Raw genomic sequence first — 14,750 nt, 5'->3', positions numbered from 1 at the left:
GCTGGCAGGTCTCTGACTGAAAGAAAGAATGGAAAAATGCTAGAATCAGAGATGATACGCTGCTTTTGCCCTCTGCTTCCTGCTCTGCAAGCTGAGGAAAGGTCTGGAGGACAGGAGTTATCTCCTTATTCTTCCTTGTGTCTGCCACCCAAGAGAAGGCCTTGCAGCAGATTTACTCTTGAGTTCTGGTGCAGAGCGCAGTCCTGCTTGCTGTGCAGCTCCACTGTGCACGCTGAGGTTGGCAACAAAAAGTGCAGTGAAGATGGCTGCTTCAGGATTCTGACAAAGTTTGCTGTAGCTCCTGCAATAACTTCAGTGAAACATAGAACATGTAGGCCCTTAACTGATTTAATAAGGAATATAGTATTAGATAACTCTGAAATTCACTAAATATATATAACAAACTTCTAAAAGAGCATTAGTAAGCCATGGTTGTATACCCCCCTTTTGGCTTTAGCTGTAAGTGGAGAGAAATATAATCAAATAGAAGATGCTGGAGGTTAAAAAGATCAGAAAGAACTGGGACACTCTAGAAGTAAAGGTTAACAACTTGATTGGCAGCAAAGAAGAGAATGAAATCTGTCTACCACGCTGTGGTGAGCTGACCTTGGATTGCAGCCAGATGCTGACCCAGCGGCTCACTTCCCCCTCCTAAACAGGACAGGGGAAAAAAATGTGATGAAAAAACTTGCAGACTGAGATAAAGACAGGTCACTTGCCAGTTACTGTCATGGGCAAAACAGACTTGACTTGGGGAAAGTGAATTTAACTAATTACCAGTGAAAATGGATTTGGATGGGGGAAAAAAACAAAAATTAACCACCACCTTCCCCTGCTGACCCTTTCTGCCGAGCTCTGTTTCACTCCTTCCCCCCGGGCCTCTCCACCTTGCCCTTCTGCTCCCACCCTCACAGTGGTACGTGGGCGATGGCGGTTCCAATCAGGGCTTCCTAACCCGTTTCACCTGTAGCGGTGATAGCTGGTCTCCAGAGGCAGCCGTTCCTCTCAGGAAGTATTTACTGGTCCCAGCTGCGGTTCAGGGAGGGGTTTAGTGATGGTTTTTTTCAAACTGTGCTGCTGGTCGCAGGAACCCTTTGGCTCTTCCCCCCTGCGATAGCTGCTCCAGAAGAAAAAAATGCTATGCAAAGCTGCCACATGAGGAAGAGACCCCATGGAAGTTGCTCATCACCCAGGAGAGAGCAGATAGAATTCATCACAAGATGGGAGATGTGCACGCTTACAAGGATGGAAGGATGTTTTAGACGTGGAAGCAGAGAGACGCTTTGATGCAAAGGTGGGCTATGTAACTGTATGGCTTGGGCAAAAAATCCTTTGGTTGTGGTGGTGGTGTTGGCGGTACAAGTACGTAATGGGCTAAAAGAGGGTCAAAAGTCAGCTCAGGCAAAGAAACACAAAATAAAAGCAGGATTCAGTGTTATTCATGTGTTTTTAATGTTTGGGATTGACAATATGGTAGAGCTCTCTTGGACTGGGTTTTTTTGTTGTTGGATTTTGGTGAGGTTTGTTTTTTTGTTGGGTTTGTTGGTTTTGTTTGGTTGGTTTGTTTTGTCATTTCTGGTGCTTAAAATCTTCATATAATTTTCCTGAAACTTTTGAGGTAAAATTTAAAGAGCAAAGCTGGTATCTAGCGTGCAAGAATTTCACAGTTACAAGTGACTGAGAGGGTTTTAACAGTATAAACTGTACAGCCTTGTTAATGCCACATTCAATTTAAATCTTTACATGTTGTTAGATGACTTGTGAAGTATGAGTCTTTGTGCCTTGTGTTTGGGTTTGTACATGGTGGGCAGGGCTGAGGGAAGCTGGTGACCTCCATCTTGCGGGCTTTTAGCCCTCATATCTGTGTAGCTGTCTTTTAGCAAAAGAGGGCTTGTTGTCTGCACTAGCAACACAGCATTGGCTCAGGAAGTGTACTAGTGTAGTCCAGGGCTAGACCAGCAGTGTTTATGTGACTGGCATGGGGTCTTGTCCTGTCTGAGCGCTCTCCAGCTCTAGGGTGACTTGAACTTTGTTTGGAGAAATAACGTAGCTGATGAAAAAAAAAGACTTTAAGTAGGTATATAATGTAAGATAGATCTAAATATTAATAGTAGATAATGGCTAATAAATTTAATGCTTTCCCGTGAGTGGCAAAGTAAGCAGAAAATGAGATCTCAAACAAATGAGATCAGCTTGCATCTGAGCTATTGACAGAGTAGCTAGTACATGGTGACTTACTACAGATCTGCTTTTTGTAACAGTTGTGAAGGTGTGGAACTAAATCTTTGTTATGGAAGAGTAATACTAGCTACAGCTTAGGAAGAAAGAGCTGTTTGTAAGTAAATGGCATCTGGTAAACTGAGTTTATATCTCTAAGATGTTAAAATTTTCTAGAAGGTGATTAACTCTGAAATGAAGGTAATTTCTGTCTGGTACTTGGCTTTGCTCAAATTAGATGAACAGTTGGACTGAAGTTGTGAGAAAGTTTAAAGTTTTTTCTCTTTCTTTGTGCTGTATTGAAACCATTTGTATCTGTAACTGAAGTAGAGTTGATTGGTAGGTGAGCTCTACGGGAGGTAAATGCAGCCTGGACTGAAATATGCCATTGTAGCAATTAGGTCTAAATCCTGTTTCTACCAGGCAGCCTCCACTACCATATTATGATTTGATGCTCTTTCTTAGTTTGCCAGAGAACTGGTTAATAGGTAAGTGTCTGTTAACAGCAACAAGAACTCCAAAGCTGGAATTAAAGAAGGTAAAAATAGTATAAAGGACAAGCCTGTAGAACTGCATTTATGTTTTGCTCTTTTATTTTTCCACATTACTTGAAACAATGTTTAATAGCACTGTATCTTATTTTTTACAACAAAATAATTTCATGTATTAATTTCCTGCTTATAACTGAAAATGTCATACGACAGTCACTAAATGTCAGCACCTAAATCTTCATAATACTGTTGTTCTGCAGTGCAGTTTTCTTTCGTTTGGGACCATGGTTAGAGATTTCAGTCTGTAGTCAACATTGTCTTTTTTTTCTTTTTTTTTTTTCTTTTTTTTTTTTTTTGTCAGTGCAAAGTATTTTTAAGGGAGGATAAACATTTACAGTGTATTGGTAGCAAGGCCATGATAACATGAAACAAGGAGAGTTTGTTGATGAACATTGGTTTTCATCTATTAACTAAATACAAAAGTTTTACTTTTCTCATACTTGGTTTCTGTTTGCTTTATGAAACTAACAAACTCAGATGTATCAACCCCAAACCAACTATATTTTTATTTAGTGGTAGGCATTTGGGGTTTTTAAGCTTATTTTTCCAGGTGATAAATTGAGCTACCTTTATCATTTTGATACATATTATAGACCTTTAAAAATTCAGACAATTCTAAACAGTTTGTTAGGGTCAAAAATTCAGATATCCATTAAGCTTCTTGAAGAAAGGTAAAAAAGTAATAAAAATCCACCCCTGAATATATTTTAATGTAAGTAAATTCTTGAACATGGTATTTTTATACAAAGATATATTTTAATCATAAATGCAGTTCTATTCCTCAGTCAAATATTATGACAAATATAGGACATAAAACCATTTTATTGTAATGGTTAAAACACAACTTCTCAACCTTTTTTATAAAAAAAATTCCAATGAAACACAACCCCCCCCCCCCCAAAACCCCCAAATAAAATAAAATTCAAAAGAAAAAACAAACCCAAAACAAACAAATTCAAACCCCCCCAAACTCCAGAGGTCTATATCCTCAGCTGTTATAAAGCAGCACAGCATCTTTGAAGTCACAGATGCTTGGCTGCTGAGAATCCAGCCCTGGAGATGTAGTGCACAACAGCAGTCTGATGGAAGATGCATTTAGTCACAGGAGTTCCAAGCACTCCAGCAGAGCGGGTTCAGACAAGTGCATTTCAGCCCACCAGCATATTGCAAATGGTGTGCTGGTTATACGGATTAAACTTTTGATGACATTTTTCATAACAAGAACAGCAGAAACAACAGGAGCTTTGGAAACAAGGATAGACTATTTAAATAGGTGATAGTAAAAATCTTAACACTACTAGGTAGGCTTGTGTTAAATAAAAACTGTCTGTAGCTTTATAATAAATTAAAAATAACCTTTGGGTTTGAGTCTGCAGTATCTAGGGAGAAGAGATATAATTCAATGTTTGGATTTGTAGAGCTACTAGAGTGCATCTCAAAGTACTGCAGTGGTATGAAATTAAACCCTTCAACATAAATTAACAGTGATCTTTGTAAAACCGTAGATTGATGGTAAGTGATTATCCTGGGTCATAGCCAGTGAAGCGTCGATAGACCAGGTCAATTGAATGGGGTGTTCATTTTCTGTGGAAGCATTTTAGCATACACTGGGCATAATTTCATGCTGGCAGTTGTTACTGGATGAGTAATAAGTTGGGCCACAAAACTCCTTCAAAACATGAAAAACTGAAGTTATAGTTCAATAAAAATAAAGTGCTTTAAATGAGCATTTGTTTACTACATTGTTTCTCATTTCATGGTAGACATCAAAACCAATCCAATGAAATACAACAGTGCTCTAGAGTGAGTAAAACTAAGCCTGTTACTTACTGTAGTCAGTATTTCCGTGTATTTTCTTGTCTTGATGTTAGACTTGGTTTACTATGGGATTGGAGAAGAAGCTTATAGTACAGGTTGAACTTGCACAGATATAAAGATCACCATAAATATTATCTATGCGGATGTAAGAAGGAGGAAGCAAAAGGAGCAATCTGGAAACAGTTCATATCCAGTGTACATAGCCAGTTTGCCTGAAATACACTGTTCAGTTTTGTAAGGTAGGGAGTGTTGCTGGAAAGGTATAGAAATCTAAGAATTTGTTCCAAGTTCATTGAATGATAGCTGCTATAATATGGATGCTTCTTCCATGGCTTCAATCCACCTAAAAAGGGCAGGAAAGAAAGAATGATGCATATAAAATCATATGAATTACAGAGAAAATACATACCTTAAGGAAAACATGTCTATATTTAATGTTTATATTAAATATATTTAATAGAAGTAATTATATTTTAATTACTTATTTAAATATAAGTATTAAATATAAACCTTATGTTTAATACTTAATTTATTAAAACATATTTATTACTTATATAAATACTTAAGTATTTTTATATTCAAACAATACATGTTTTAAGAAAGCCTGAAGAGAACTGGATCTCCTATCCCAGCTCTAATGAGGAGTTATAGTTTTGTGATTAAAGCAGGGAACTGGTACTGGGACTCTTGTGTTCAAGAGCAATCTTTGCAGTAATTTATTGTAAAATTACAAAGATAGTACAAGTGCTGTCTTAGTATAGGAAAGGTGAAACCACTGAAGTATGTTTAAAAGCAAAAAAAAACCCAACTCTCATAGACTCTCATTTCCTTCCCTGTGTGTCTTGGGGTGCTAGCATTTTTATTACTAATGTTATAATAATTTCTATTGCGTGGAAGCAGTAGCATTAGAATGGGAAATCTAAACCATTATTTGTTGATGAGGAAACTAAGAGATGGATAGAACAGATAGAGAAGTTTATGGAAGTAACATATGTGGCAGGCTTCTAGGCATGACTCTTGAGACTAAGCCTCCTCTTTACCTATACCAAAGATCAAATTCTCCTTCCTAAAGGAACTGAAAAACACCAGGTGGGTTTTTAATGTCACCCATGGCAGTCACGTGATTGGACTTAATCAGCACTCTGAAAGCTGTTTGTTTCCTCTGTTATGAAAGCATTCTCAAGTGAAGGAGAGGGAAGAGCCCTATGTAATAAGCTTTTGGACCCGTGCACTGGCTTCCACTAGCGTGGAAGTCTACCCCCGTACCTCTGCGCTGAATTGTTATCCTCTGCTCGGAAGCTATAAAAGAGAGTCTGCTTGTGGTAGAGATGGAAAACTGTATCCGTATTTCCTTCCTCCTTTTCTGGGGTGATGGTGAAACCCAACAAAGGCAAACTTTCTGTGGCAACTTTGTCCTGCAAGCAAACAAGAAGTGAACCAAAATTCAGAGAAGGCTTGTAACAATCTGAGGGCTCTTTCTGAAAACAAATAAGGATACAACCCCTCTCTGACACGGCTGCAAAAGCAGTAGTGTGAATCTTCTGCTGGACTTGTGGCTCTTACCTAACCAGGAGCAGTGCGTGTGTACTGCATGTGTTTATCTAGTCTTGGTCCCGAACTCGAATGCTACCTCTGAAAATCCAGTTCTTTGTGATCATCCCTATGACCACGAAGACCAAATTAGCTGTTACTTTAATCACTTTGACGTAATGGTCCAGGAGGTGAACTAGAGGTTACTGAGAGTATGGGACAGGACAGCAACAGTTCTGACAGTCTGGAACCCATGTGCAGTTAGGTTCCTTTTAACCATTTTTACTGTAAGTACAAGTAATAGTCTTTTTGGTACCTTGTCATTTCCTTTCATAGCACTGGCAACTTTTTTAGAGCTCTGCACTGTCTCTGACAGCGCACTGGCTTTTCCAAAATGCTGCTTTGAAATTTCTGAGCTGGTAATGCAATTAACTTACTCCCAAGAAACATCCATTAATTTTGCTTGCCAGACACTGCTTTGTACAAGGTAAAGAAAACAATAATGCTTACTTGAACTGTAGTCTAGCTGTTACTGACAGCTGCAGGTTTGGTCACTGTATTTAGGTAATGTCTTCTTTATGTGTATGTTGCCTTTGCCTCTGCTTTTAGAAGCTAAATTGCAAATTGGGAATCTAAAATGTAATTTATTGCTTTTTCCCTATGTTGAACCAGAAATTGTCACTCAAGGTTAGCAGAGGTAAGAGAAATTAATCAGATACAGTTTTTGATGCTAATGGTCTTAATTGCTGGCTAAATAATGAACTCTTGTGCCTCATTCTCCTCATCTGTTTAAAGGGGATAATGTTTCATGCAACTGTCACAATGGTGATGGAAGTGTAAATAAATAATGTTTGCAAAGTATTCTGAAGGCTTAAAGTACCAAATATTGCTGCTACAGCAGTTCTTGCCCTCTGTGTCTTTTGTTCAGCACAATGGTCATTTTATGGTTCTGTTTATGAAATCTGCCAGTTATCATCAGACTTTATATCATACTTCCTTGAAGTTTATTTGTTTTGCAGCTATTCACAAAGGAGAAGAAATTAAAATAAGAAAAGGGACTGGGAGGAGACAAAATACATAAAAATGATCTAGCTGATATCCAGCCTCATTAGCTGTAAGGAAGAGCTTACAGGTCAATCACTTACAAGGCATTACTCTCACCTCTGCAGACTGCTTCCTATCTTTCCCTGTTGGTACTAGTAGGCCAGATATGTTCTGGTTTTAGCTGCAAAACTACAAGTTTCTCTTCCCCACCAGAAATGGATCATAGCACCATCTATTTTCAAAATATGTGGGAGTTAGCAAGTAACCAGAGAATGTGGAAGGACCTTGAAGACTTTAGGTGTAAATATGTAGACGAAGGTTCACAGTTTATAGTAGCATAAATAGCAAGAAGTCAAATAATGAAGAGCAGTTTGTGAGGAGGGTTGCCAAGGTCCAGCTAGACGGCTCCCTGGGGACTCAGTCTGTCAGCACCAGGGCTCAGAAGTCATGTAGTTGTGACAACTGCCATTTATACCTTTCACATTTATTTGTGCTGCCTGCAGGGAGTAAAGAAGAGAACACAGGAAGCTATTTCAAGTCAGATTGCACAGTACCTCATTTGCTATGTAGGTGTAGAGGACTTTGCCTTTGATAACAAACCAGCGTTTCTTCCATTGTCTTTTGCCTCTCTTAGATCTGCTGAGGTAACCGCTGATGGTAGCTCCCTCTCCTGAGGCTGCCACCTGGAGCATCATAGGAGAGAAATCAGGATTTATAACAGCAAAAGCTTTTCCCCTCCCAGTTATGAGTGTTTGCCTCACACCAGACAACCAGGTCCATGTCTGTTAAACCATAAGTAGACCATTAAAAATACTGAGACAGAAAAGATGCAAGCATGGTATTACAGATCTTTTTAACTGTTTGAAGATTTCTGGTTAAACTTACTTTTTGGTAACTGTGATGGAAAATACGTGGTCAAGTTACTGTTGAGTTCAGCAAGTTTACAGCTGTGTTCTGAGCAGCCAAACTTGTCCCCTTTCTTAGTTCTGGTTGGTTTTTTTAATTTTTGTTGTAGTGAAAGTACCTGCTTCCAAAAGGGGATTAAAGTCTTGTAGTCTTGTAAAGTCTTTCAAAGATGTGGGCTTATCTGGGACATTGCAATGGATTTATATCAGTTTATGTTAATCACTTGACTATGACTTGGGTTCATAAATGAAATAATATTTCTGAGAAGAGTTAACTCTCTCATAAGTGAGATCTAAAGCACTGAATGTTCTTAAAGATCCTGGTTTTGAGTAGATGGGACTATACACGCACACACAATGCAGTGTATGTCGTTAGTTACAGTAGTAAACTGCAATAGTATTGGATTTAGAAACAACATACAGAGGGTCAAAACCAGCTTTTGTAGCGCTGTCAGAAGAGAAGACTGGAGCATGGTAAACCAGGAACCATGCTTAGCAGCAGAACAGAAATGTTCCAAGACCTGGGTAAAGCAAGCTGGAAAAAGTTGTGGGGCGATGCCACTGTGAGACAGTTCCTGCTGCTAAACACGTGCTGTCTCCTTGGAAATAAAGAGGCAATGCTTTAGTGCCCATTCTTTCAGTATTCCATTAGTGTGTCTGTATTACATGCTTGTATCCTTGGCTCAGTTTCACCTCAGCACAAACAAACCTCAAGAAATTCTAGTGCCTGGGCTGTATAATGAGTTCAGCAAGATATTTGCCACTCTCTTCTCTTTAATACAACAAATACCTGCTGGTAGCTACCTAGACTACATCAAGGTGATTGGCACCTTGTTCCTGAATAGCTGGGGAAACACTATTGTGAAAAACAGAATAAAAGTAATTGCATGATGAAAGTAGACCAGGGCATGGGCTGACACCCCTGCACACAGAATAGATTATGGACAGAGCTGCTGAACTACAAGCTGAGTTTTCTACAGTTCCTTGCCTTTCTCAGGCTGCCTGGTCCTACCTCCGTAAGAGCTGAAGGGATTTTCTTCTGTTTCTTAAAAGATGAATAATGCATATTGTGGAAGACAGAGGAGAAGGCACTGCTTGAACACCTGGATGAAGTTGGAGGGAAGCTCACACTCAGTGGCCGCTCTGCAAGGTTAAGAAAATTCAGAAAGGGAAGGGGGAAATGGATGAACTGGTACATATCAGATTAGAGCTAAGAAACACATGCTAATGCAAGTGACTAAGGAAAATGCAAATGTTACTCCATACCTAGTTTTTATCTTAGCTTTTCTTTCAAATTGACCCTTTAAGTATGATTATCTGGGTAGATTTCATGTCACCCTAAGTTAATGGTAATAATCTGCAGCTACTTGAATGAAGCCTACAAGAAAGCTAACAAACCAGCTTGTTTTCTTCTGATTTAAAATTGGCTTTAAGCAAATGGCTTTTCTATCTGTCTCTGTTCTGTAACACCTTTGCAGAATAGATTCACTAATGGCACATTCTTTCTGTATGAACTATTCTCTTTGAGTTCTGCATGGGAGAGAGCTATCCTGCCAATCTGCATTAATCCCACTTCTCTGAGTTCTTATCTTCATGATCTCACTTCTGGCAATGCACACTATTTGGAAGCTCTTAGTAAAGCACAGCGTTGTTTCAGCACAAATCTGAGTTATCACTTCTTGGACACACAGTGGCTTGGGGATGCTTTTTTGGCTGTTGTGACAATATCTATTCACATGTTTGCTTAGCTAGTGGTGAATTTCTTAAATCATGATAGAGAAACAAGTTCATCTGTCTCCTCCACCTTTTTATCCTTGCCAGTATAATGTGCCTACTTTTAGAGACTCTCTACATGAATAGCTGTGCAAGAATGTCATTTCATGTTTGTTCTCTGTTCATATATATGTAACCCATGCTCCCCCTTTTATCTTTGATTTGGATGTGTATTTAAATTGGAGAAGGGACATGTATAGTAGGACAATAATATGGAGTTCCAGTTAGGCAGTAACTCTTCTGCTTTGAATTCATGCTTTCATCTGTAGACAGATTAACTCCCCGTGTGGAAAGCACTTAGTGACTCTGCAGTTTACCTCAGCATTTCTTTTTATAAAAGCTACTACATGGATGAGGACAGTGAGCAACTGTAAAGCCATTGTTTTATTTAAATGGATAATCCATTAGAAATTATGGAGAAAAGTTATCACCTATAATTGCATCACAGAATAGAACAGTTCAGTTGGAAGGAACCTCAGGGCTGCCCAAAAGTTAAAGGATGTTATTAAGGGCATTGTCCTAAGGCTTCATAAATGTTGACAGGCATGGTGCATTGACCACCTCTCTAGAAAGCCTGTTCCAGTGTTTGACCACCCTCTGGGTAAAGAAATGTTTCCTCATGTCAAGTCAGGACCTCCCCTGACAAAGCTTTGAATCATTTGCATGTGTTCTGTCACTGGATACCAGGGAAGAGAGATCAGTAACTCTGCCTCTACTTCTGCTCCTTAGGAAGCTATGGAGAGCAATGAGGGCACCCCTCAGCCTCCTTTTCTCCAAACTAGACAAACCCTGTGTCCTCAGCAGCTCCTTACAGGACATAGTTTTTATTGTTATTCTGGTTCATCAAAGGCCCTCAGAGAACCTGCCTTGCTGAAACAGTTTCAACTGTCATACAGCCTGGCACTCATGGGACCTCAATACACATGCTCATGCTTGAACAGAACATGGTAGGCAGATCCTAAAGCCTCCCCATCATACAGACAGGAAGTTGTGTCAGTTTTGCCGAGAATGAAGGTATCTTACCTCTTTTCTTAAGTTCTCCATAGCAGCTATCACAGACTTTGGCTGCTTGATCTTTGAGGTACTTCATAGGGTACTTGTTTCTTGAGCAATTTCGACATACAATCTGTTCCAGCAAGGAGAGATGCACATAAATATAATTTAAATGGATATATATGCAGGTACAAAACAAGTCCTCTGAGCTGGTTGGGAGAGGAAGATAGATAGGGGACCAAATATGACTCCTAAAAATGTGGCAATTGGGGTAAGTCTATTGACTGAAATGTGATTGCTGTAGACGTATGCTGTTACAAACCAAGCAGAATTGATCACTGTATTTGGTTGCACATCACTGCTGTACACGTTTTCCCACGAACTTACACCTTCCATACTAGTGAATCACAGAAAGAGCACTTTAATATTACTTCTGGTTTCATAGGTATTGTTAGTAATATTGGTGGTTTTAAGCAAGCTTGCACATTCCTGCTATCCCTGTGTAGGTACAGGTTAATTTTTCTCTGTGGAATTAGAAAAAAGATTAAAAAATACAGCCATGGCTTAAAACAGGACTGCAGGTTTATGTGTAGGAACAAATCCCTAAGAGTCAGTGATAAAGGGACAAAACCAAGAAAGCTTATAGATCGTCCTGGCTTTAGAACAAAAGGCAGCAGCTTGTCAGTGGAGCATAGAGGAAACTTTCCCTTTGGTCACTGATCAAACCATGCTCCGCTGCTGAGATTTTTCACTCTTCTTGGAAGAGAATTTTACCAGCTGCTATTAGGGACAGGACATGGACTGGATGTGCTACTGCTCTGGTCCAGAACAGAGCTTATATTTTTAGTGTATCTCTTCACTGCCTCTAGAGCTAGCTGTGTATCAGATATAATGGCTGGACTCAGCAGCCTTCAACTACTGGCCTTTGGGGGTTAATTTGACCCTCAAGGGAAGGTTACTGTTGTTCCTACTAAAGTCATTGGAAACTGATTTAGAAAAGCAGGAACAAGTTCTGTGAGAAGGAAATTCTGGTCTTGAAGTTGCTACAAGTTTGCAGCAGTTACAGAGTGGCAGCCAGTGTCCTAGAGGTGTGCATAAAGCCTCCTTGAGAAGCTTGTACAGCTCTTACCTTCCCACATGCATGGCAGTGATGTCGTCTCAAAGTGAGTGTAAAGTCACAGCCACAGTTCATGCACATCATGACATGGGACACAGGTACCAGAGTAGGAGGCCTCTCACCCAAGGGTATTCCAAGCCTTTCCCTTAGCTTAAAATCAAACAAGAACAAATGAAGCATCTGTACTTACAAAGTCCACAGAGTCATCCCTGCTCTGTCACACACAATTCTCTCATTTTCATCTACCTTTACCTGCTAAGATCCCTAAATTTTCTAATTCCCAATGCACCTTGTAAGTGAGATCTGCTTCAGCACTGAAAGAGTGTGGCCAGTCAGTACATGGTGCTGTACAGCCAGAGTCACAACAGGTAAAAATCCACATAGATCTATTATTGGCCAGGCACTGACACTTCCACATCAGACAAGGATCTGGTTTATTGTTTATACAAATTGCAGGTAAGAACGTGAGTTAAAGCCATCTTTTTATTAGCAGCTTTTGAAGTAATATCCATAAAAAGCTCTCAGCTTTCAGTCAAAAAGGGCCTTTGAAGGTCATTTAGTCCAAGCCCCCCGTTCAGGCAGGGCCACCTACAGCCAGTTGCTTGGGACCATGTCTAGCACTTTTGAATATCTCCAAGGATGGAGACTCCACAATCTCCCTGAGGAACCTGTGCCAACCCTCAGTCCCTTTTGGAGTGAAAAGGTGTTTCCTGATGTTTGAGGGAACCTCCTGTCTTTCACTTTGTGCCCATTGCCTATAGTCCTGTCACTGAGCACCACTGAGAAGAGCCTGACTCCATCTTCTTTGTAGCTTCCCTTCAGGTATTTGTACACACTGATATGATCCACCTGAACCTTCATTTCTCCAGGCTGAACAGTCCCAGCTCTCAGCCTTTCCTCAAGATGGCTGATGAAGAGATGCTTCATTCCCTTAATCGTCTTTCTGGCCCTTTGTTGAATTCTTTCCAAGGTTTCTATGTTTCTCTCATACTGAGAAGCTGACCACTGAATGCAGCACTCCAGCTGTGGTCTCATCAGCACTCTTTTTAACTCAGTTTTATTTAGTAAAACTGGGGTTCTACATAACTTAAAATAGCATTTTTACTATTTGTCAGACACATTTTTAGTGTCCTTAACTGGGAGTAGCACAACTGAAATTGATGACTTATCAGTCATATATATGAATTGTGCTGGCGCAATTAGACTGTTGCTGGTGGGTTTTGCAATGGCAGTGGCTGCTGTGTGTATGATGTTAGTGTAACTACTGGGTAGGTTTGTTTTCTTAAAATTTAAAAAGTTTATAGGCATTTTCAGTTCATCCAAACTAATTCCCTTTAGGACAAAATAATCTTCCTCCAAAACTCCTATTTAAGCAAGGCCCACAGAGTATGGAGTGAGATTAACATTTCACTGGTGACCCGTGGGCGTTGTTAAGTCTGGCATACTGGTCTAAAAGAAATTAAGAACATTTTGCCACTAGGAACTCTGCATTTTATAACCCTCCTCCTTTCCTCTCTCTGTATCTCTCATCCCTCTTCCCCTTTCCAGTGTTGAAAGACTTGGCCTCCTTTACCTCCACGCTGCTGTGAAAAGTGGAAGCGTTGTGAGCTTTGTAGTCATCTGGGATGTGTCTGCTTATGCAGCTGTACCAGTCATCCCTTTCCGAGCAAGAGCTGTGGAATGAAATACAGCAGACCAGTCAATGCTATGCACAGCAGGGACTGAAACAGGGAGTTTCTGGATCAGAGGAGAAAAGCTTTGCTTTATGAATGCTTGTTTTCCCCCACTACTGCATTTAACTGGTCGTTTTCTGACCAGAAACAAAATTGACTGTTTGACACATTCAGCAGAATGATTAGTGTAGACCCATGGTTAGGACTGTCACTGAGAAGGAACTAAATGCCCAGATTTTTTTTTTCCCAAGTAGTCTCTGACTTTACTATAAGCTGCTCAATCCTGGATCACATAGGATAATATGAAATGTCTTTTTTTATATCATGTCTGCCCTAGCTTTTAGGCGCTCAAGGCATGTATTGTTGGCATGGGTTGCTCAAAGTAAGCATGTTTATGCTCATCTCTACAGCAGGATGCTCAGATGATCTTCGTGTTGGGAAATACAGAAGTCATGGTGGAGATGTGAATGCTTTCGTTTTCCTCTGGCTCCATCACAGACAATCTCCAGCCTCGTGGCAAGAGGCCAGGACAACAATTTGGGAAAGAAGTTCTGCATTCTCTCCCTCTGCTGTTCTGCATGGAGGCCAGTAGTTCTCCAGGCTGGCCCCTAGATGCCCCCTTTGCACAAGGCAAAACAAATGAGCACTTTGTACTTCCCTACCAATCCAGCTGTCCAAAAAGCAGCAGGGCTCTTACGGTGCCTGTTACTTCCCAGATGCTTTTGTTCTGTTACAGCCATAAGCTGTCCTGCCTGCATTAGCTGTTTTTCCTGCTGTGACTTCAAACTGCATGCTTCCTGTCCACCTGATACTATGCACAACTTTAGCTGTTCCCAGCATCAGTCACGGAGGCAACGCAGTTCAGCATGGTCTCCTCCCCTAAGCCATGCCAGCCACTCACATTAAAGCTACCTACTAGACTTTGTTGTAAAAATGAGCAGTGGCATAATTGCCAGCTGCTGTTCAGCTGGGATTTCCTCACACTGTCCTCATGAAGGCACCAAACCAGACATCTGAGAACAATTTGTCTGTTGTGGTCTTAAAAACAGGGGATGGGGGTGGGGAATGTGACACAAAAAGAGAGGAAATGCCAGATTTATTGAGGATCTCTGGCTCAGCATCCCTCTAT

General features: G+C 40.3%; 1 protein-coding gene across 1 annotated transcript in view; it reads right to left on the bottom strand.

Moving 5' to 3' along the window:
- Positions 1–4,892: 4,892 nt before the first annotated feature.
- Positions 4,893–14,750, bottom strand: part of FGD5 (FYVE, RhoGEF and PH domain containing 5) — a gene marked incomplete at both ends in the record, with an annotated part of 89,298 nt that continues 79,440 nt past the window's right edge. The window contains 7 exons of the mRNA XM_080625168.1: positions 4,893–4,929; positions 5,853–6,001; positions 7,715–7,843; positions 9,078–9,208; positions 10,862–10,964; positions 11,961–12,098; positions 13,522–13,621. Of these exons, the coding sequence (XP_080481294.1) occupies positions 4,893–4,929; positions 5,853–6,001; positions 7,715–7,843; positions 9,078–9,208; positions 10,862–10,964; positions 11,961–12,098; positions 13,522–13,621 (787 nt within the window). The remainder of the gene's footprint in view (positions 4,930–5,852; positions 6,002–7,714; positions 7,844–9,077; positions 9,209–10,861; positions 10,965–11,960; positions 12,099–13,521; positions 13,622–14,750) is intronic.

This window comes from Psittacula echo (genome assembly GCF_963264785.1).
Source record: "Psittacula echo genome assembly, chromosome: 9".
Lineage (NCBI taxonomy): Eukaryota > Metazoa > Chordata > Aves > Psittaciformes > Psittacidae > Psittacula > Psittacula echo.
This window is presented reverse-complemented; position numbering and strand designations above follow the sequence as displayed.